Consider the following 24,083-nt stretch of genomic DNA (forward strand, 5'->3'; position numbering starts at 1 on the left):
TAATGTTGGTGTGGCCCCGTTTCCTGGGACGCAGCCCTTGTCTGTCGGGGTGATCGGGTGCTCTTTGCTTCTGCAGCCTCACTTTCTGATTTAGGGTAACAAAATGGGTATATCAGTACATACAATCACAATGTCTAATGTAGTTATAAGTGAAATAATCTAGTTTATCATTGCACTCCATAATGCAAATGAATGATATTATCCATATCACATCTCTATTATGTAAATATTCCTGGACAAGGAATAGTGCAATAATTCCTCCGTGCAATAATTTATTAGTTATATGTGCAACACCTGACATCATTGTAGTCTGACATGTTTCAGCCACTTGTTCAGTGCTACTGTACTTTAGTTATGTTAAAACTGGACTTTATTTACTTTATGTTCACACTGTACTCCAATAGCATTTGCACAATCCATAGTATGGCAACACAATCTTTCTAACCTAATCATACCTTACTTTTACAAAACCTTTTTATTTCTTGCACTTTAGTTATGTTACGTTATACATTTATTGACACGTTTTTCTTACTCTTATTTTTGCCTTTTTGACTGTGAGCAACTGCAAGTTAACTATTTCCCTGAGGGGATCAATGAAGTATTCTGATTCTGATTGTTATTGCCTGTCAGTTGAAATATTTATTATGATAACTGTATTTGTAATGTTCCTCCCCAGCCTGTTTCCCAAGAAGGAGGCAGTGTCTACCGCTCACCCAGAGCTCTGAGGCCTCAGCTGGGGTTAGGGGCGGTCACCAGGCAGCCTGCAGCCAAGACAAGAGTTCAACAGACAGGCCCAAGGTCAGCGCCGGCCCCAGGCCAGTGCGCTCAGGCAGCCGCAACGGCTCCCCGAGGCTACCAGGACCCTGCAGGTGAGATGGGGATCTGCTGGCTTAATCGGTTCAAAGTGAAAATGTACACGTGGTGTCGGCATATGCTATGATTTTTCAATGGGATTAAAAAAGTTAGATCAGTCTATCCTGTTGCTAAACCAAAATCGGTGTCCTCCCAATTAAGATCTGGGCCCGAGGATATTATGTTTCTTTGGCATGGCTTTTGATATGTCTTCATCTTTGTACTATACTGTATGTATAGTTGTTATTTTATTTTTATTTGTATTTCTTCTTTTTGAGCAGAACTGCTCGGGAGCGCAAAATGAATTTCAGTGTAAACTGACAAAGTTGTGTCCTATCCTAAATAAGAGAACACAGGAGCATATTTAACATGCTGCCTACTAACGTGTTTATGTTACAAAACAAAGAATGGTTTGAACCCATTTAGACCATTGTGGGAAAATAATTTTATGCATACTTTGATATTCTGTGCACATCCCATCTTCTTTTTGAGCTGCAGAGAAGTTATCGTCTTCGGCTCGCTGGATGGTTTACAAAATCCACCCCCCCCCCGTCATGCTTTACGGATGAGGCTTGGCTTTTGGCACCTTAAACTCTTTGAAGTGCTAAGCATTTAATAGCAATGTAACACATATCCTACCAACTTGCGCTGCTTATTTCTACCTGCTCTTATCTGATTATAAATCATAATCTAGACTCTCTGATTTATGTGCATTTTCCTCACTGAATGAATGAAAGTTGTTACGTTTCCATGTATGTGTGTCGTCTTTGTAGCTGCATGAGAATTAGTGAACAGTGAAAAGTGACATGAATCCTTTTTTTTTTTTTTTACTCTGGTTTTCTTGCATATTCTCTCCCAATAAATCTTGAGCCATTATTTATATATGAGTAAATAGTCATTTTTTCTCATTACAATGAGCAAGGATCTACCAACTCAATCTGCAGCTACTGTATAATAATAATAATAATAATACTAATCACATCATGAAGTTATCTCAATTCAGTCCATGAAGAAGTTTAGTTACACTAAAGGTGCACGGTCAGGAAATAAACTGCAGATCGGGAAAGAAAACGGATGTTTCATTTACAATTGCCCATTTTTAAGTAATTCATGGAATTTATGGCTTTAAAGCTTTAGTGCGTAACGTTTTGCTATTAATGAACGTCCGTTACATTCAAGCCATTGCCAAATGAGTTTCTACAATGCAATTAAGACTATCACCTCCACACAACTCTCTCTTGATTTCTCAGTATGACTATGTTCATGACTTTCCCGCACAGAACTCGAGTGAAGATAATGAAGAGTCCATCATGTTTTTTAATCCTCCGTGTCCCCCTTGGCTACTAGCAACTGCGTGGAGGAGGGGTGAGCCTGTGTGCAATCACGGAAGGCTTGTATCATGTGGACGCGCCAACTGTTTTGTTGTGTTTACTTAGAATTCCTCATGGGGGCGGCAGAAACTACGCACTATAGCTTCAAAGATTGGATTTCATAAGATCGTATATATTTATTACTTTTACCTCTATACTCTTTATGTTTTGTTATAAGAATATAACGTAGAAACAGAAAGTGTGGCCCCTATCTCAGTAGGTCTTGTAGATTCACCCACTAATATTTTCCCATCTACCTCTAGGAGAGCAAAAGAGGTCAGGAGAAAGAGGTCCAGAAGCCACCCCTAAGAGCGTCCTGGTGAAACCAGGCCAGTCTGGTCTCCGTCCTCCAGGCTTCACCGCCCTGCCAGCTGCCCGTCTGGCCACCTTCGGCTTCGTCCGGAGCTCCAGTGTCTCGTCGGTGTCCAGCACCCAGTCTAACGACAGCAGTCACAGTGATCCCTGCCGAGCCTCTCAGCGTGAGTCACCCTCGCTCTCCATACATTTAATATGAATTACAGTTACACAAGTTTACTACTTTGGCTCATAATGTGTAACTCGTGACAATACGTAGATGTGGAATAGCGCACTGACAGAAATATATTTCTGTTTGATGTGCCTGTGTGATATCACATTTACATCTCCTCGTTAGTTAGTTCAGCAGTAGTCGTGGCTGCCCCTGCTATCCTCAGTTGCCATAGTAACAGCCAGTCACTTCCTTTCATTTTTCATTCATTTATCCCGAGTAGGCGCTGAAAGCTGCTGCACCACAGAGGTTTCGACGAAGAAATCTGTAAGTCCCTCTCCTCCCCTCAGCCTGCATACTGCAGCATTTTATCTGGATCAGATCCCGGTCGCTCAGGCCCGAGCTTCCTGCAGCCTTCATCTAGAGAAATCAATTCACTTGACAAGCTGAGTGTCTCTGAGTGTAACAGAGACATAAGAAATGTGTCAGAACAAGCTGCGAAGTTGCCAGTTCATTACAGCTTTTACTAAATATAATGTGTTCTGTTCCAACATGGAGCTACTGCAGATTCATTTGTTCAGAGTGCTGACTCAGAGCAACCACTGTGTGAAAATGCTTAGACGTACTGTGAAGAGAATCACTTTTTTCCCCTCCTGCGTTTTCACATTCATCCCCTGATCCTGTCTGACTGAGTCACAAAGTGCCACCTCAAACAGCTGTGCTGAATCAATCTTTACTGTGCTAGCTATCACCATAAATATAAACTGACCAAAATCAACTAAAATAAATTCCAATCACCCAAAATAGATGTCCAGAAAAGCTTAAGATTGATCTGTTGCAGGGGGAACTTCTAGATTACCTGGTAGACTTGCGCCCCATGTAGTCCTTGGCAGCAGCCCGGGTTTGAATCCGACCGGTGGGCCTTTGCTGCATGTCATCTCCTCTCTCTCTCTCTCTCTCGCCCCTTTCCTGTCTATCTACTATCACTATCTGATAAAATAAAAATGCCCAATGAATAATCTTTAAAATAAAAATAAAAAGACTGGTCTGTTATACAGGCAAAAGGGTCCCTGTGGCATCTGTACTGACTGTGCTGATTGGCTGATATGATGATGGGTTGACTGCTGTCCTCATTCTCAAGTGTCACCACATTTGTTCCAGCCTTGACAGCTGACTGCTGCCTTTCCCTGCTCTCCACTTTTACTTATGTCTTGTCTTATTCTGACCTGCTGGATTCAGACGCTTCTTTAAGCTTCTGGTGCAGACAGGGTCCTCAGACAGAAAAAGAAAACAGCTGTTTTCTCATGTCCCCCCAGCCTTAACTGTAGAAACTGCCTCACGTGTCAGCAGCAGTCTCTTCTTCCCTATTTATAATCTGTTAAATGAAAAGGTGGTGCCGGCGGCTGCAATATATGTGGAACAGAGAGAGTCTGGGTGTGGTACGACAGGATTATCTGTGAAGCTCTTTTTACCACCGACACCTCCGACCCAACCTCTTTCTTGCCTGTGGCTCTCCTCCTCAAACTTTCACTACAGTCAAGTCAGATAATGATCTTTCTTTGCGCTTTGGCTTCCCTCCTAAAAGTCTCCAATGTACACTTTACTGGGTCATTTTGTACCGTTTTTAACACTGATTCTTCAGAAAACATCCATAGCTCCAGATGCTAACCTGCAGTCATGTAAGTGTGGCCTACTCAGCCCTTTTATTGCCATTGTTGTCTCTGTTAGTTTCCCTGTGGAGCTGTTGTTAAATTTGTAAAGGAATTACACATTTGCTGTGTTCCTTTCAGCTGCTTTAGTGAGTAGTTGGGTGTCTACCAGATAGTAAAGCGCTTTGGGAGTAGCTCAGACAGAATACACATGACTGGCAGCTTGCATGACAGTGTTTCCCTTCAGGCTGTTGGCTCTGACAGCGCTGCTCTATTAGAATACCACCGTATGCCTCCAATGCAGCCACATTCCCCGGGGATGCACCTCAGCTAAACCGTGGGACTGGGAGTGAGTACATCCTTCCATAATGAACATCAGGATGCTGGTGACATTTGGAATTCATTTGGAACTCATATTAATGTTAAAAAAACTCAAAGTGACATTTTCATGCCATGGGACTTTTAAAACAGTTGCAATTGGGTATTCGATTTATAGAAAATGAATCATTGAAGTTGTCTATCAAGTAGACATTTTTATTGAAAGATTTGCTGCAGTAAGTAAATATGTTGGATTAAGTAAATATATTGGATTTTGGACTGTTGGTCAGACAAAACAAGCAATTTGAATGCTGCCTTGATTCTTATTTTGTGACCTTTTTATAGACATGATATAGCTACTAGTGACTATACTTTATAATCTGACTTTATGCTGTGTCTACCGGTTCCGAGTGAGACTTCACAGCAGTTTAAGCAGCACAAATCTCTGTGGCATGCCATAATAAAGAATATTAAGCCTCTTTTCTTGTGGATGAATCCCATCCCTGCCGTGTCCTGCAAGAAAAAAAAGACCACCAGACACTATTTTCTTCAAAGTCTTTACGATCCTTTAACTGAAAGGGCAATTTAGTTTTTTTAGTCCATCACGTAAAGAGGACATCTGATAAAAACTGTTTCAGACCAATTTCAGTTTCACTGTAAAGTGTGCCTTTTCACAAAGAGCTTACAGTTACTCGTTGTCTAAAATGTATCTTGAGGGATTTCCTTAAACGCACAAGATACGAGTTCACATCGGCGTCCTACTGCAGACATGCCACACCGTGCTTTGTTTTACTGTTCTGATTGGTTATTAAAAAATTAATTGTATCAAACTAATCGAACAAAAACAAAATATGACAAATATATTTGAATATTCCCACTTTACCTGTATGAATTTGTGTATTTCTAATATTTGCACCACACAGGCCAGACAGCTTGTTTGAGAAAAGCTAATTCTGTTATTGTTATTAATGTTTATTTGTATAGGAATAAGTATGTAGCATAGACCTATGCCACACACCGCAGCATTTATAGCCTAAGTTAATTTGCAATGCACGTCCCTAGATGGACTTTTTTTTAAAAAATACAATAACTCAACACTTACATAAAAGACAGTAGAGAACACATTAGATTAAGAGGAAATATTGAGGAGTAAAAGATACGGTAATTGCACATTCAAAGGCTATATTAAAAATAAGCCGGATTGCAACTACACACACTGTTGTATTTAAAGTGCCCATATTATGCTCATTTTCAGGTTCATAATTGTATTTTGAGGTTGTACCAGAATAGGTTTATATGGTTTAATTTCCAAAAAACAGCATATTTTTGTTGTACTGCACATTGCTGCAGCTCCTCTTTTCACCCTGTGTGTTCAGGTCTCTGTTTTAGCTACAGAGTGAGGCATCGCACTTCTATCCCATCTTTGTTGGGAGGCACACATGCGCAGTAGCTACTGTAGGTAAGGATCACATCAGATAGCTCTTTGTTTCTCTAAACGAGAGCGCACTTCCAACTTTGCGTGGAATACCTGCAGAACAGGGACATGGAAGTAGTTCTTTTGTAGATTATGATGAACTAGTGTGTGTTGTAGCAGTGTTTTGCCATTGAGAACGAGCTAGCATGCTAGCGCTAGCATGCTACGGTTAGCCACCTCGTCTCGGCTACTGACGTAGAAAGCCGGGCAGATTTTGAACAGCTCACCTGGAGACTGAAGGCAGGACACATTCAGAAACCCTGTATTTCACTCAAAACAGTATGGATGTTTTTTTTTTCTTCAAGTTTGTATGTGTTTGGAAGCACCAGAGACAGAAAATAACACCCCAAGTCCCAGAAAAAGTGATTTTTTCATAATATGGGCACTTTGATATTAACCTGTCGGTTCTCACTTGCATTAGTCACCAGCAGAGTGGAGTGCTTCTTGTGTCTTCTGTACTGTATGCAGGTTAGAAACCAGCATTTAGCAGTGTGACTCAGCCTCCAAACGTCTCCTTCAGCCAATCCGCTGCTTGGCTCAGCCTCCTTTCAGTAGGACGCCTTCGGAAAACAGAAGCATCTGCTGTGCAGACTCTCCCAGTTACTGTCATTCCACCGGAGGTTTCACACAGGCCCTGGACATTTTGACATCAAACGTGTTTTAATTTAGTTTATATTTAATTCAAATGAATTACATTTTACTGCAATAGCTTGCCGTTTCATCTGTGATTTCAGCCTCCTCGACCCATCTGACATATTAATTCTCCGATCAAGAATAAGGATATTCTAATTCAAGGGCACAACCTGTCCGTCTTTCCTCTCTGAGAGTGCTGAGGCACCTATAGGTGCAGCATGTGTCAGCAGTGTTATTGATTGAGGGGCTGAATATTTCATGATAAGTAGTTGGAGCTATCTGGTTTCCCCAGTTTCACAAACCTAAATGCTGAATTGTGGAAACAGTGCTGGAATCCAGAGACAGTTGAGAGTTTATCCGGATGACATTTTGTAAAAGAAAACAACAGCGTGTAACAACTTGAGGAATCTCCCGTCCGTATGGTGGGGATGTTTGTTCTTGGTGATGTTTTTCTGTTGGACCACTCCTCGTTACAGCCTCAGTTTGTCTTTGAACCAAAGCCTTTCATATCCACAGAAAGCTAGAGGCGTAATAACAGCTGTTATGAATAATTAAGATGTTTGCAGCATTCTACTTTTTGCTAGTCTTAGTGAATTTCTGCGGTTTAGAAAAAACTACTCTCCAAAGAAAGCCAATGATCCTCTGATACTTGATCCAAAAAAAAAGATCCTTTATAGGTCAGTGGGACGTGATTCACTGGGACTAAACATTTCTACTCCTTGATTCTCATAGCAGCTTGATTCTCATTGATACACAGCAAACAAAACAAGTGGAAACATGAAATGACTGAAAGCAGATTCCAGTGTTGTATCCATTCAACCATCCCTAGTCAGTGTCACAGGGTCCATGCATCCCTGTAAATAGTAACCTTTAAACATTTTGACACAAACACATGCCTATGTTTTTCTGTTCTCTGTCATCCTTCCTGCTCTGCAGATCCGGGCAGTGGCAGCGACGACACACCTCTCCACAACGCCACAGCGCCCCCCAGCGAAGCCCCCCACGTTCAGAGCCGGCCTCACCCTCCCAACGCCCCCAGCCTCCAGCGCCGCAGTCTGCCGCCGCAGCGCTGCTCCCCGCTTGGTACGTAGCCTGAGGAAACCAGCATCTGCTACTCACCGTGTGCTTGTTTATGTGGCGTTGCATCTCCAGAGACAGCATCCTTGTTGTTGCTGTTTCCACAACACCCCCGCCCCCCCCGATCCAGCTCACTGTGTCCTGTGATCACATGATCCTTGAGATTGGATATGTGAATGTGTGCTAGCAGCACTGTTAGGGGGAGGTGGCAGCTTAGCATTGGAATGTACACGCACACAATGACTGATGAACTGTAGCCCTCAATTCCCATGTTGGTATTCATTCCTCAGCCCCCAGCCCTGTAATGACAGCACTGTTTCACATCCAGCATGTCATCCACTGAAATGACGGTTTTCTATGTGTTATTTGTCTCTGTTAAGGTTACTGAAGTGTAGCAGGTAGACATTTACCCAGCAGGGTAGTTTATAGATGCTGGTGTGCTGTGCATAACTGGGCCTGCATTGTGTACGAACATGAAAAAAATGGAATTTTTTTTAAGTAAACTCGGTCAGAAATGACAGAATTTATGTTTTTTAGTGTCTAAACTGCTTTAGGCAATTAATTTACATATAGGATGCTAAAGCTTGTATTTTCTGTATGATTAAATGGAATAGTTGACATCTCCCACCTTTCTCAGCCGGGTGTAAAATGTAAACTGTATTCAAATTTTGAAGAAATTTAAGAAACGGAATCGCCACTTAATAGGTAATCTGTATGTAATTTAATCCAGTGGTTTCCATTAAACTGACACAAATTAGACCACAGACCCCCATCTGACAGGATTCTTTTCCCAGGGACCCCATCTGATAGGATCTTTGCTTTTAGATGTTTTATTACAGAAAGTGTATGGAACCCATATCCAAAATAGTCATTACATTCTGTCATTGTGTTACTTAGGGATGGAATAATAGTGTAAATACATTGTTCCCCTTTTTGTTTGGGACCCACACCTGGGGGTTCCCGGACACCCACTTTGGGAAACCACTGATTTAATCTATCTATCTAAATTGTAAGATTTCTGCCACAATGCAAAAATTTTTTCCCATTATACAAATTACTAATGTTTCAAGATTTCAACTACAAGGTCTTTGTCAGAGCATTTTTGTTTGTGTTTGATATGCAAAATGATGGCCATCAGTGTTACATGTAGGTGCCTCTTTGAATTAATAGCATAATACTTATGTTGTCCTTCAGCAGAAAACATCCTCGGATGACTTTACAGACAAAACAGGAATCATTATCAAAATGAGTTTTTCTGTATTTAACACACGACAAATCCTCTAAAACTGAGCTAGATGAGCGTGATAATGAGCTGAAAAACCACAAAGCTTCCTCACAGTGATGAAGAGATCCTAGCACCATAATTGAGTGTACCTCATGGCAGACCCTTAACGCCCAGTGTTCATTCCCCCAGTGGGGGATATCATTTTAGATCCGAAGAAATGAAAAATAATGAACCTAAAGGCTGATTCCTTCTGCAATGTGTCTTAACTGTTGCTTAACATTGCATCCCAGCAGTGATACAGTACCGTATATAATGTACTCCCTCTCTGCTGATGTAGCCGTCTTTGTTGTTAGCGGCTGCACCTTGTGGCCCGTGTTGGCATCAGTGGATGTGGAGCATCACCACCATCCAGTGGTCACACACTGTATTCCTGTGTGAGTCAGGAGCATCCTCAGCTTCCTGCTACAGAACCTGTGTGAACAAGTGGAGCAGCAACTCCAGCTAGTGGCCACTGACTGTACCACACTACACCACACTGTCCCATTGGAAACGTTTTATTGGTTTTAAACATTAGTACAGGTTACCAGTGACAAATAAGAAGCATGGAAATATTCATCACACAACTGAACAAACAGGGCAACTCATGCATCAGTGCATGCATACACAATATATGCCCACATAGACACCAGACAAGACCACTGTAACAACATAACAACAACAACAACAACAACAAAACATATATGGAGGAGGCTGCACTAGAAATGTGAACCAGAGAGCTCTTGTATTGTGTAGGAGGAGGGGGCTGAGCCTGTAGTTCATCACTAAAGGTCATTTATATATTGAAGAAAGTTTTGCCATATAAAGTAGTACCAGTCTTACCTATCCAGCAGGGCGAAGGACACTTGTTAGTATGCAGCAACTGTAGTCAGGGCATTGTACCAATCCGTGATTGATGGGGGATTAGCTGACTTCCACTGCTACCAATCATGATAGCTGTCTGGACCCATTCTGCATCGACTAAAGCAATACCATCTTTTAGTGTAGATGGGTCTCCTAATAGGTATAAACGACTGCAAAAGGGAACCCTTAGTCACACAACTTTTGCAACGATTTTTAAAATTGATTCTTTTACGCACAATCAATATTTAGTATTAATTTTTTTAACAATGATTCACGTAAATATTTTCTGTTTATGCGGTACCGCCGCATAAACAGAAAAATAACGCGTTTGTGTTTTTATTAACGCAGTCTGGTGAAGCCAAAAACTATTTTCCACAACGTCAACAATAAAGTTGAAGAAGATAGAGTTGTTTCATGTATTACTGGGTTATTATTACCAGTGCTTTAATGTTTAAGCAGCTTGTAATGCTGTAGCATTACAGCTGAGCCTGATTTACTTTGCATAGATGTGCCATAGTTTAATCCATATAAACACATTTATATATATAATAATTAATTTATAAACTCATGTTTTGTATATAAAATCTCAGCCTGCAAAGTAAATTGTCACCTTAACAGTCAAATAAACTAAAGTGAAAGAATAAAAAGTAAGAATATTGTCCTCTGAAAGGCATTGCAGAAGAGTATAAAGTAGCCTAAAATAGAATTACTATTTAGGTAAGGTATTTGATTGATTGATTGATTGATTGATTGATTGATTGATTGATTGATTGATTTATTGATTCTTTATGTCTGTGTCGTGCACACAAAGTGCCCAACCCTTATGGGTTTATAGGACACCAACATTTCAGTTTTCATTTAATTATATTTCACAAAATTATAGCTTATTTTACAGCAACAACATATTCTGTCTTCTCTCCCAAAATCTGCTACAATAGAGGTTCCTTTCTTGAAGCATAACTCAAATTTTTCATAATCAGCTATATATGATATATATAAATATATATATATATATATATATATATATATATATATATATATATATATATGAGATAAAACAAAAAGTGTATTTCTTGTGTTTCAAATGTGTCCATTATAAAACATATGAACTTTTATCTTTCCTACACAGCCTCGAGGAGAGAAAGGCAGAAGGACACAGAGGCTGTTTTGCCACCAAAGTCCTCTCCCAAAAGATTTGCAGTGGTATCGCCCAAACCACAGTCCCCTGGTGAGTCGTGTGTGTGTGTGTGTGTGTGTGTGTGTGTGTGTGTGCTTGTGTGCGCGCGCATGCGCAAACAAATACTGTATGCATATATCGTGCTCCATATTTTCAAAACTTCAATTGTTTTTCATAAATCAATGCTATTGGTCACCGTTTACATCTGTCTGTCGGTCAGGGAGGAGGTGATTTTGTCTGACTTTGTCTGAGGTTAATAGCTGTGTTTTCAAATGAGCCTTTTTTCCTGAAAAAGGATGGTTTTGAATGGCTTTGGACATACAAGGTTTCCACCCGACATCGACAATATGCATGATATTGTGTCATGCATGAAACTGTTTGCTTGGTTTGATCCAAAGTGGTACAAAGGGAGAAAGCGGCAGTCTATAGAGCAGCATGATCAGCTTCTACTGTACCTTTAAAATTCACGGTCCCTCTCTCTGTCTGTCCCTCTTGCTCTCACTGCACACTTCGTTACAAGACCCATGGCAGCCTGCTGTTGTCATAGAAACAAGCTCCAGGAGCTGTAATGCTGGGATGGCTCCTTTAGTGGCAATCCTGCTGGGCCAGATTACCACACAGTCACAAGTCAGCATTCTGTCCTTTCCTCAGAGAGCAGACCGAGCGAAGAACAGCTGCCTAGAGTTCAGGTACCACCTGTACCTATAAAGGTTCCCATACTGAACACATGATGTGCTCATACTGTGGTTTCCCACTATGAGTGTTTCCAGGGGAGAGAGGAAACTGCGGCTGATTGGTCTGAGCATTGACAAGACTTGAGTAACAGTAAGACCATGTGGGAGGATAAAAACCACTGCGGTTCCAACCAATCAGGACTTGTTGTTTGTGTGTGAGCAAACCAAACTGCTAATATTCTCTGCAGTGTAATTTAGCTATAGAAGCGTTCAAATTCTCTGATTCCAGTTTCTTAAATGTGAATATTTTCTAGTTTATTCACGCCTCTGTGACAGTAAAGTCAATATTTTTGAGTTGTGAACGAAACAGACATTTGAGAACTTCATCCTAGGCTTTGGAAAACACTGATCGACATTTTTCACCATTTTCTGACATTTTATAGACCAAACAATTAATCGATTAATCAAGAAAATAATCCACAGATTAAGTTGCAGCTCTAGATTGAGCTGTTGTTTTTTTTCTTATTCATTATATAATATATGTCAAAGCTAGAGTAGCTAGATTATCTGTCCAATCTGAGTTTTCTGTTGCATGACTAAAACAACTTTTGAACATACACATGTTCCACCAAAACTAGTTCCTTCCCGAGGCTATTTTGCAGAGGCACCATGGCTCTGTCCGGCGCTTAGCGCCGCCCATCCCGGAATGCTGTGTGGACTAGCCAGACCCTCCTCCGCAGAGCTGTGGAGGAAGGTCTGGCAATGCGAGACTATCCAGTTTGTAATGTTTGGGTTGTGTAGAGCTGTTAAACGTTAGGCCTGACGAGGCCCGAGCCCGACAAGTACATTTTGATTGACAGCTTTTTAAAAGCCCGAACCCGTTTACAGCCCGACAGTATTCAAATGTGCACACGCACACAGCTCTTTTGCCTTTTGTCAAGAATGAGTCATTTATAAAAAAATGTTAACATCATTTATTCATGACTAACGTAGGCTATAGGCCACTTGGAAGTTGGAACAAAGAAATAAAATAAGTCCTCCAGAGGCCAGCCTCTGTTTCACCTCCTCAGCATCCATTTTCGCGCTAATCAAAACACATCACCTGACCACTCATTTACCGCGCAACCTGGAGCGCAAGCCCGAGCCCGGCCCGAGCCCGGCCCGAGCCCGGCCCGAGCCCGTGTAAAATGATAGAAATTAAGACCGAACCCGTCGGGTCCTGTTGGGTACCGTTGGGTCCCGTCGGAGTCGGGCAAAGATCTTCAGCTCCAGTGTTGTGCTCTGGTTCTCCACTTGCTGGTGCAAATAAGTCAGAGGAAAAGATTGATTACTGCTTAGGGTCCATTTTAAAAAAACAAAACCTTTCTTTCCACTGTTTTGCAGACGATGTACAAATCTATTTGCCTGTAAAAAACAATGAGAAGGACACTGTCCAGCCTTTGTTGAACTGCTTGAGTGATATCAAAATTTGGTTGGATCAGAATGTTCTCTGTCTCAATAGTTCTGTTGTTAAAACCAGTTTCTTCCAGCTGAGACTTTTGTCTAAGGTCAAGCCTTACCTGCTACGCAAAGACTTTGAAAAAGTCATACATGCATTTATTACGTCCCGTTAAGATTACTGTAACTCTTTGTATGTTGGATTGGATCAGTCATCCCTTCTTCGGTTACAGTTAGTCCAGAACACAGCAGCTCAACTTTTAACCGGGACCAAAAAGTGCGACCACATTACACCGGCTATAAATAAAACGTGCTATATAAATAAAATTGAACTGAACTGCTTATACATATTATCTACTCGTGTTTCCATATTATAACGGTGGTGTCCATATTTAATTAAGTCGGTTATAAGTGAAAATATCTCAGTATGTTTTGTGCGTCTTGCTTTGTGTTTCTATAGTTGGTGGGCGGACAGCAGTAGTTCCTGGTGTTGTTGGGACTGAACGGGCCCAGGAGTTGGACCGGGCTCTGATCCAGCAGCTGCGGGAACGCTGTGAGCAGCAGGACCTTCAGCTGCAGAGCCTTCAGGCCCAGTTAAAGAAGGCCTCCCTGTGCCTGGACGTTTTCAGCATCACTACCCAGCACTTCTGTCACAAGGTAGGCAACAGCAGAGCTCGGAGACCTCAGCAGGGCTGACAGGAACACAAACTGGGTCTTGCTGCCAATTTGAGAGCCCCACAAAGGGTTTAAAGTCCAAATTCTTTCAGCCTAACTTGTAAAGCAGGGCTGCTGCAGCAGGTGTCACATCCCATTCTAATCCCCTTTTTAAGCTCTGTTTAAGGAAGCTCTGACAGCTGTTGCGCGTTTCAGAATGCAACTACAAAGTGCAAATGACACCTGCAGCATCTGGCTTTTGTTGTCAGCATTACTTTGTTCACAAAGCCAGTCACTTGCTTCAAAACCTGATTGTTGTGGCTTTTTGAATATGTTTGGATTAACTCTGAATCAGCAGGAGTTGTCACTCATTGGTGTGAGGAAGGTGTGGGGAAATACTGAGGGATTCCAAAGTGATTTCCAGTGGTTTAAACTAAAGGAAATGCATTATGACTTTCTATACATCCAAGTGTAATATACATGGATTTGATAAAGCTGCGTGGCAGTTCATTTTGGGTCAGCCCTACAGCTGCTGGATGGTTGACTCAATGGGATCTAAACACCTTTGGTATTTATTGCAATTAGCAGGGTTAATGTGTCTCATGCGTAGTCTCCTGCTGTGTAAGACAATCACTGCCAGTGGTGTCACAATCCCCATCAGTTTGTTTGCACACTGAGTGTGCTCTGCTTCTCCAACCTTGATTAAGCGCTTGTTTCTTGCTCTTTCCTGGTCCTCTGCTTGCATTTCATCCATTGCCCAGCCCCACCCACGGGTGGGAGATGATAAATGAGAGGCCTGCCTGGGCCTCGCTGTGCTTTTAGTGAGATTGATTGTCTCACGGGCAGAGTATTCACTAAGGTCTGATGGGTGGAAGACTTATGAAATATGTGCCTCTGAGATATATATCTGTTTAAAAATCTTCCTTGAATTGGGTTTTCAATCACTGATTATGCCAAAATGGCACTGTAAGGGATTTTCAGATGTAAACTACAAGTGAACTTGATGGCCAGCCTTAAATATTCATTTATAAAGATATTTAAGGTATTTAATATTATTTTATTTCTGTTGTGATAGCTGAGGCTTAGGGAAGGGGGGGAGGGAGGAGTGTGTGTGTGTGTGTGTGTGTGTGTGTGTGTGTGGGGGTCTTCTGGGGCCCGAATGTTTTTTTTAAAGCCCCACATTATTTAAGGTTTTTTAAAGAAATCTAAAATACTTTAGGAAATTTTCTTCTGTTAACCTATTAGTCAATTCAGAGTATTAAAGACCAAATTTACTTGGCACTGATGAGGATTCTTAATTTGCAGTTAAAGCATCCCAGATTATTATGAGGAATTCAAGTGTAGCAGACTTTTCAGCTAAACATTCTTCTCCAGCATAATGTAACAAAAATAGTATCCAAGATTAGTAACGCTGTTTATGCCAAATTCCTACACTATGTTATGCAATGTAAAAATAGTATCATCGGACCATGTTTGCCTCTTTTTAGGTGGCAGGAGTGAACATTATCCATCCTCAACATTTGTTGTGTTCTGATTTCAGAATGATAAAGACAGTTGTTGACTTTTTTCCTTGGCAACTATCATGTTTTTACCAAATGGTGTACAGATTGTTAAGCATTCTATAATCAAACTGAATGAAAAATAGTGCTCAGTCCCCAGGGGAACATGGGGAGCATGGGCCCTGACCCCCCCCCTAGGTTTCGGCTGAGCCCCGAATGTTTACAAAGTCTGGCTCCGCCTCTGCTGAGGCTCAGATCTTTCCTCCATGAACCTCCTCCCTCTACCCTGTCCTCCTGCACCACAGCCCTGCTCATTACTGCTCATACACGTCTCTGATCTGGATTTTAAGATGTGTACAAGCAGCGACAACGTCGGCTAATAAGGCTTTAGAAGGTTTGATGTGTGTATGAGAAATGGAGAAAACGACTAATGTCCGTTTGCATGGACATCACCAGATTTTAAATTGCTTCACATTGTATATTAATTGATCTATATTGGGCAGTTGGATTTGTTGCAAGAAACTTAACATCCAAAGCTGCAATTTTGGCATAGTTTCTCCAGTCAGAGCTATCTAGAGTCATTGTGTTATATTAGGCATATGTGTGTTCTATAAAATGCCTGCATGCAGCTATTTTCTCTGAGCAGAGTAACAGAGCAGATAATTGGCCAGTTATTGATCATCTCCCTCCCCCATCTTCTCCTGCTCCACTCTTTGTTTTTTACTCAAAGATGCAAAAGACCGCACGTGTGTGTGTGTATATATGTGTGTGTGTGTGTGTGTGTGTGTGTGTGTCGCTCGCTGCCATGCGTGTGAATGTGATACGGGGCGTGTTGGTGGGGGTTTGGAGGGGGGGGCAGGCAGAGCTGGGCTGGGCTGGGGCTGGCAGTCTTTGTTCCAGCAGGGATAAACACCGGTCGCAAAAACCAGGAAACGAGGTGAGGCTTCAGTCTTTCCATCTCTCCTCCCCTCTCCTCCCTTTGCCTGGCTCCCTCCCCCTCTGTCTCTCTTTCTGTATCTTTCTGGCTCTCGCATCTGTCACTGCCGCCTCTCTGAGTGGGCTCAGGGATGCTGCTGTCTCCTAGCCTGGTATGGGCCATTGCTGCTGTAGGCTCCATTTCCTCCCTCTGTGCTTTCTGGACCGAACGGTAAAGATAGACTGTATCTCTTCTGCAGGCTTGTTTCAGCACCTAGGATTCCTTTCTATATATGTGGTTGTGCGCATGTGTGTGTTTAATGTGTGTGTGGGGGGCCATAAGAGCATTACATTTACTCGTTTCCATAGAAACAGAGCTGGTGGAGAGAGCTGGGCATGATTATGCTGAGTCAAAGCAGGCTTGTCTGGCGCACTGTCCCTCTTTCTTTTCTCTCAGAGTTTGCAGGGACATTACATAAACATGTTGTTGCTGGTATGCTATATTCTTACACTTGTCGTTTTTATTTTACTTTGTAGATTTTGTCCTCGCTGTATGTACAGTACGCAGGTGTAATTCGTGGTGATTATTACATGCCATTGACTGTATAGGAGAACTTTGGCTTAGGATGTGTAAGTTGTTTACCCGATGTTGCTGAGTTTCTCATCTTCAAGATATCACGTGTTTGGTTTTCCTTTTCGTGGCAGCTTCCTGTGTGTTCATCTGAGTCTGAATCTCTGTAGAAGTCCAAACCAGAAAGCAGCTGCACATTAGCAGGTTGCCATGGTCCCACTGACGCTGGACTGATTACATGGGTGCAGACTTTGGAGAGGTTCATTAACTCATTACAGTATTTCCTCGAATTTGAGCACCCTTCCTATAAATACTCATGTTTATTCTTTTCCAGAAGGTAAAATGGACAGTGCTAAAATGGGTTTCTGTTCTGTGGCTTCAGCCCTGAGTGTTTTGTCAAAAGCTCCGAATCTTTTAGGGTTTTACAATACCTTCAACTTTGTGTCATTTCGCCTCAGTCTCTCTAGCTAAGTTTCCATCCACTTGTCAATCTAATTATCTGAAGTTCGGTAAAAAAAACTCATGCGAATAAAGCTGGTGAAAGTGTGTTTCCATCCAATGGCTTAAAGCGCCCATATTATGCTCATTTTCAGGTTCATAACTGTATTTTAAGGTTGTACCAGAATAGGTTTAATTTTCAAAAAACACCATATTTTTGTTGTACTGCACAGCTCTCTCTCACTGCTGCAGATCCTCTATTCACCTGGTTTCTGTTTTAGCTACAGAGTGAGACCTCTTTTCATCTTCTTCTTCACTACTATCTCAGTAGTTCAGATGTAGAGCATGTCAGCTAGCTAACTCTAGAGACAGTAAAAGAAAGCCTGTTTCTCCAACTTCAGTCAGTTACAAGGCAGGATTAGCTGGGAGACTTCTAAATGAGGGCACACATGTAAGTAGTTCTTTTGTAGATTATGGTGAACTTGTGTGTGTTGTAGCAGTGCTTTGCTATTGAGAACGATGTAGCATGCTAGCGTTAGCATTAGCGTTAGCATGCTAATGCTAACGCTACGAGCTAACGGTTGTGGTTAGCCAGCTCATTTCGGACTGTGACGTCACATTTTGACGCCGATTTTGAACAGCTCACTAGGAGACTGAAAGCAGGACACATTCAGAAACCGTATCTCACTCAAAACAGCATGGATGGATTTTTTTCAAAGTTTGTATGTGTGTGGAAGCACCAGAGCAGAGATGGGAAGTAACGAAGTACAAATACTTCGTTACTGTACTTAAGTAGATTTTTCGGATATTTCTACTTTACTTTACTACTTCTTTTTGTGGCGACTTTTTACTTTTACTCCTTACATTTTAACACAAATATCGGTACTTTCTACTCCTTACATTTTAAAAAATTGGCTCGTTACTTTAGTTTTGTACAACAGGTGTAATGGAGAATAGCGGACAGGGCGTACCGTGGGGATGTGGTTTAACACCCACACTTTTGGTGATGCCTGGTGATGGTTCTGTCATCTCACATACACATATGGTCATTTCCTTTTCATCAGCAACCAATCTTGAAAGTCAAGGGGGATATTTGATTCTAAACAATCTCATTGGCTGATGCCAATTTCTGACAAGTGATTGCTTAGAATGTTCAGTCTGATATTCCGTAGTTCAGAATGTCAAGGAGGCGTGAAAACGGTCAAATACCTCAAAGCGGAACAGTTGTTATTAGCAAGAAGACACAGGGGATTACAAACATAAGCAGATGATGAAATGTTTACTACGTGATGTGTCAACTATGAAAACAGGAGTTTTAAAGCGGGTAATCAGACTGCTCCTCTCCTCCCCCCCCAACATATAAAAGATAAAGAGGTGAAAAAAGTATGATAGATGGAATAAGAAAGGAGAAGACAAAGGTAGGTTGAAAAAAAACCAGAAAGTTAACCTAAAACGCAACAATATACAAAACTAAAGAAGGAATATATGTTTTTTAATTAACACCCAAAAAGCAAATTACATAATAAAATCTGGAATAAACTGAGAGTAAAATAAACTACAAAAAAAATAAATATACTTACAGATATTTTACAAATATGTACACAAGAAGAGTACTTTGCCATCTCTGCACCAGAGACACAAAAGAACACCCCAAATCCCAGAAAAAGTGATTTTTTCATAATATGGGCACTTTAAAAGCGAATAAAAACCTGTGCGTAATGACGTCACATGCTGTTTTGCGGTCAAATTGGTATATCAAATTGATTTGAGACATTTTAAGGTGTTTCCATTCATTTTCACACTGAATCGCACAACATTCAAGCAAACATTTGCGAACAAAGTTTTTCTAGACAAAATGGATCGCGCCATCTACCAACAAATGACATGTATCGCCATTTACTCCGGAGGATGTCCCACGGCTTGTCGTAACCTTTGTTGGCCATTTCCTTCGCGAGTTCCTGATAAATGATGGCATTTCTTAGATTTTTGCTATCTAAAATAGCCGTTATATTTTGCTTGTAAATTAAATTCAAAAAGTCCCTCGTCTCCTCGTTCGTCCACTTACATCTGTCTTTGTTGACACCCGCCATGTGTGCAAAGAGAGCGGAAATACTGGGACGGAAATTAACTGAAACTTCTTCTTCTTCGTTTTATTGCGGGTTGCAACCATAAAATGACCTAAAACTTAATTGCAATTCATTATTTATTCGGCAAATAACGTTTCCATCAGCGTTTATCGCATAAGCCGTATATCGATCAAGATAAAATCAAATTTTACTGTTTCCATAAAGCATTTTTCATTCGATATCACTTAATTTGGATAAAAACATGTGCATGGAAACATAGCTTCTGACTGGACGAGCAAATCAATGGAGAAAAGGTTCTTTTACTGGGGAAATATTGCCATTCATTCTGTGAACTCTGCTAAAAATAGGTTTCAAGATTAGTTATGCTGTTTCCTAATTCCTACCCTACAGTACCTATATACATCAGACAATTGCACCCCTTTTTAGGTGGCAGGAGTGAAAACTAGTCATACAACATTTGTTGTATTTTGGTTTCAGAATGATGAAGACAACAAACATACAAAATAGGATGTATGCTTTACTGGATGATTCTTTTTCTTTGCAACTTTCATGGTTTTCCCAAATGATGGACAGATTTTTTTTTTGCATTTTATTATCAAATGGCTTGAAAAATAGTGCACATAGCTGCCGTAAATGGAGCATGCTTCCAGACCTCCCCCAGATTTGGGCTGAGCCCCGAATGTTTACGTCTGGCTCCTCCTATATAGGGTTGGGCATTGTTTGGATTTTAACGATTCTGATTCCAATTGCGATTCTTCCTTTCGATTCTCGATTCTGATTCTTTGAGTGGTGGAGTTGAAATGTGTCACATGTTTACTTCATAAATAAGAGGAAAGTTTTATTTTGATTCAAAGGTGGGTTGCAGTTTGACAGGGCTTTTTCAATGTAAAATAAAGTCACACTAGAGCACCGCTTACTGTGCTCCAAGGCTGCAACACAACAAGCGCCTGGCCACTACGGAAACCAAAACTTGCGCATATTAAATTTGGAACCCGTGATCAGATTTGAAACCCAATCTTCCAAACGATGTCAAGTAGGAATCGGTTCTCGATTCCCAACCCTACTCCTATAGAAAGAGATAGACCCATTAGTCATTTGGGATGCATCAAGGAAAAATGTCAAATATTAGCTGGTTCCAGCTTCTCAAATATTAAAATTTGATTGTTTTCTCTGTTTTATATCATTGTACGCAGAATAACCTCATGTTGTGGACTTTTAGTCGGGCAAATCAATTGTGATGAGCATTTTTCACTATATTATTATGTTACAGACCTAACAATTGATCAAAGAAACACAAAAATAATCAACAGCGTAATCGATAATGCAAACAATCACTAGTTGCAGCCCTAAACATGGATTATTCTGCCTCAGTGAGGGCTGAATATCAGATGGAAAAATTAGAATGCATGTCACATAACTCCCTGGAGAACTAAGTAGGGGGACGGGGGGAAGGTGTTAGGGCAGGACAGAGGAAATGATGGTGAGGAGCAGAGGTGAAGCTGAAGAGGAAGAAATGAAAGAAAGCTGCTGACTATCCTTCATCCCTCATGAGGTCATATGAACTCATGTTCCGTGTGACTGCATGTTCCAAGTAAAAAGCTCTTAGAGGGTGACATCATCACTGCCGAGACATGCTGTATACTATCTCATACATATTTCACCCACTGCCCTCTGTCACTCTCTTTCTTTGTCTCTCGTACGCACTGCTTTGTGATCTCTGATTTGTCTCAGAGCGACAGTGTGCGTAGCTTTCTTACTGCATCTTTGGTGTTGTGATCAATAGCCATTGACCTGTCTGGTGTGTTCCTTTGTGAGTAAGAGGCGCTCTGAGAGTGTCCCATATTACGAGTCCCCAGTGGATACTGGAGAGGGTCTGAGCAAATGCTGTATATGATGACTTTTTATTCTAAAATGTGTAGAGTTGTTCCCATACCGATACCAGTATCAGAAAATGCCTCCGATACTGCCTAAAATGCTAGTATCGGTAATTGGCGAGTACTGTTAGGATAATTATTTATCAAAGAATGGACAAAATCACTGGAGATCTCTTAAAAGTTAATTTACTTGCAGCAGGTAGAGTCTGTTTACAGCACTCACAGCAAGTACAGAAAATGACTGAAGATGTGTTCACAACAGTGTCTTTTTAAAGGAGTTGGGAGTCGAGTTAGTTATTCGGTTCATGCAGTCAGTAGCTTTTCTTCTTATCTCTGGTCATGTCCGGCATCTCCTCCATATAATGCTCTCTGACCCCATCCTGTGTTCTTTGCAAGGTCACTCAGCTTTCATGATTAACACATGAAAGACAGAAATACTAAAACAGACCAGCAACTGTAAGCACTGTATCGTAATATTAATTTCTTTTTTTATGATCGTCATTATTTAGTTTTTCACATTATTCACATTTACTTACAAATATAAAAAAAACAATATTCCCCAAATACAGATTAAAGGACAAATCCGGCGCAAAATGAACACATGTGTACCGAGTCAACCGTTCTCTGGGATATGTTTTCATGCTAATCGAATGTGACCAGTTTTAGCGCAAACCGTAAACCTTGTAACGCTAGTTGTCTGGCCACGGGTAAAGTAAAAAGAAATGGCTATTTCTATACCACTAGCAAGGCTCAAAATAGCACCACACTCCCACGGTAGCATAATGAGGGTCCCTACATGTGTGGGCATTGACAACTTTGTAAGTGTACAGACAGTTTATTAAAAAGATAGTTTAGAAAGACAGTACCGTTCACGCTCAATGCTTTGGTTAACATCTAGGGACCCTCATTATGCTACCGTGGAAGTGTGGTGCTATTTTGAGAAATAGTGATTTCTTTTTACTTTACCCGTGCCCCAACGACTAGCGTTATAAGCTAATTAGCATTCGATTAGCATGAAAACATATCCCAGAGAACGGTCGACTCGGTACACGTGTTATTAACCTTTAGGTTCATTTTACGCCAGATTTCTCCTTTAAGAAATACCACCAAAAAGCAAAAAACACACAACTGAGGACCCCCCCTCCCCCTCCCCCAGCCCTTCCCAACACTCTTGGATGGACCGAAGATGTACATGTGCGATTGGAAACATTGCACTAAGAGAATAATCATAAAACAAATTTCAAGGCTTTCAGGCTTACAGTGGTATGTACTGTACAGTAGGTGTATTCCATCCATTTGTACAGTTCAGAGGTGTTCACTGCTGTACATGTATGTGTTTGCCTTTCAGAGTGAGAGTGCCGTTGTGAAGGAGAGGGAATTGTCCCTGGAGCTCGCCAGAATCAGGGATGAAGTGGGTAAGTGGGCTACAGCGTGACAGGGACGAGTCACTCACTGCTTTCTGCATATCATGTATTATGTATACGGTATACTCCCACAAGGACGGTAGGAGATGGTGACTGGGAATCCACTCTTTCAACAGAAGTCTGGTTTTAGTCAGATCAAACACTGTATACCAGAGGCCGTACAAATGCTGCCCTGTTGTCATTGTTTCATAGCTAACTTTAGAACAAGCTCTGACTGCTTTAGGAGGTCAAGTCAAGTTTATTTCATCCATAAAAATAGAAATTACAGTGCTCATACCCGCTTAATGGCCATAAAAAATAGAGCATAAATACAATACAATACATACAATATACAATACAATACATAAATACAGTACAGAAATTACAAAATGTACGTTTAAAGTGCTTGTTGTGCTGTCTGATAGTCTGAGGTATAAAAGAGAGAGCATACCGCTTAGTTCGTGTCACAGGAGGCCTTAGCATACCACTATGTTCCATAACTCTGTCAGTCAAATTACCATGAAGTGTCCCTCGTTATTTTCTGTGTCATTTTTGCCAGACGGTCGTCATATACTTGATCCACTGTATTTAACTGTCCCACCATTTTTCCAGCCCTTTTAGTCACTCTATCAGTCCTGGCCTTCTCGGTTATCCCAGCATTCCCACCCCAACCCACCACACAGTAACTCCAAACACTACCTATCACTGACATAAAAAACATTCTCACCACATCAGTATTCACCTTAAAGGACTTCAACGTCCTCATACAGTATACACGTGGACTTAATTTTTTCATCAATAATAATGACCATGTTAGCCTATCATTAAAAACAATGCCCAAATGTGTTCACTCTTTCTATTACTGAACCTTTGATTTCCACTGCCTCAGTTGTCCTCTTATTTCTCCTGTAATCAATTACTAATTCTTTAGTTTTCTTAATGCTGAGTTCTAGGAAATGAGTGTCGCAATAATCAACAAAAGCTTTTCATTTAATAGTTTTTTTTCTCAGTCTTTAAATAAATGAGCAAAAAGAAAATTTAGAAAGGTTAGAAAAAAAACTAACACTTTACTTGAAGGTATCTGCATAAGAGTGACATGACACTGTCATGAACACATGACACAGTCATGACACATGAACCCTAACTCTAACTCTAACCTTAACCATAACTTGTCATGACAAAGACTAAAAGAAGCATTATGTCATAAACATTTTTGACTTGTTAATAATGTTTATGACATGTTCATGACAGTGTCATGTCACTCTTATGTAGATACCTTCAAGTAAAGTGTAACCAAATAAACACATGGAGTTTACAATGCAACACTCTACTTGGGTTATTTAACAAAAACAAGTTTTAACATCCAGACATTACAATGCAAAAATAATAA

General features: G+C 40.9%; 1 protein-coding gene across 4 annotated transcripts in view; it reads left to right on the forward strand.

Moving 5' to 3' along the window:
- The window catches only part of mtus2b (microtubule associated tumor suppressor candidate 2b), a 42,168-nt gene that overhangs the window by 10,621 nt on the left and 7,464 nt on the right, over window positions 1-24,083 (forward strand). For 2 of the 4 annotated variants that reach the window (XM_039786912.1, XM_039786922.1), the window contains exons 3-8: window positions 677-869; window positions 2,486-2,701; window positions 7,699-7,845; window positions 11,094-11,192; window positions 13,713-13,909; window positions 22,639-22,705. In XM_039786912.1, coding sequence (XP_039642846.1) covers window positions 677-869; window positions 2,486-2,701; window positions 7,699-7,845; window positions 11,094-11,192; window positions 13,713-13,909; window positions 22,639-22,705 — 919 coding nt within the window. Of the gene's footprint in view, window positions 1-676; window positions 870-2,485; window positions 2,702-7,698; window positions 7,846-11,093; window positions 11,193-13,712; window positions 13,910-16,363; window positions 16,553-22,638; window positions 22,706-24,083 lie in introns of those variants that run through there. The other 2 variants (XM_039786928.1, XM_039786937.1) reach the window with 1 other exon arrangement.

The sequence above is a fragment of the Perca fluviatilis genome, chromosome 2 (assembly GCF_010015445.1).
Source record: "Perca fluviatilis chromosome 2, GENO_Pfluv_1.0, whole genome shotgun sequence".
NCBI lineage: Eukaryota > Metazoa > Chordata > Actinopteri > Perciformes > Percidae > Perca > Perca fluviatilis.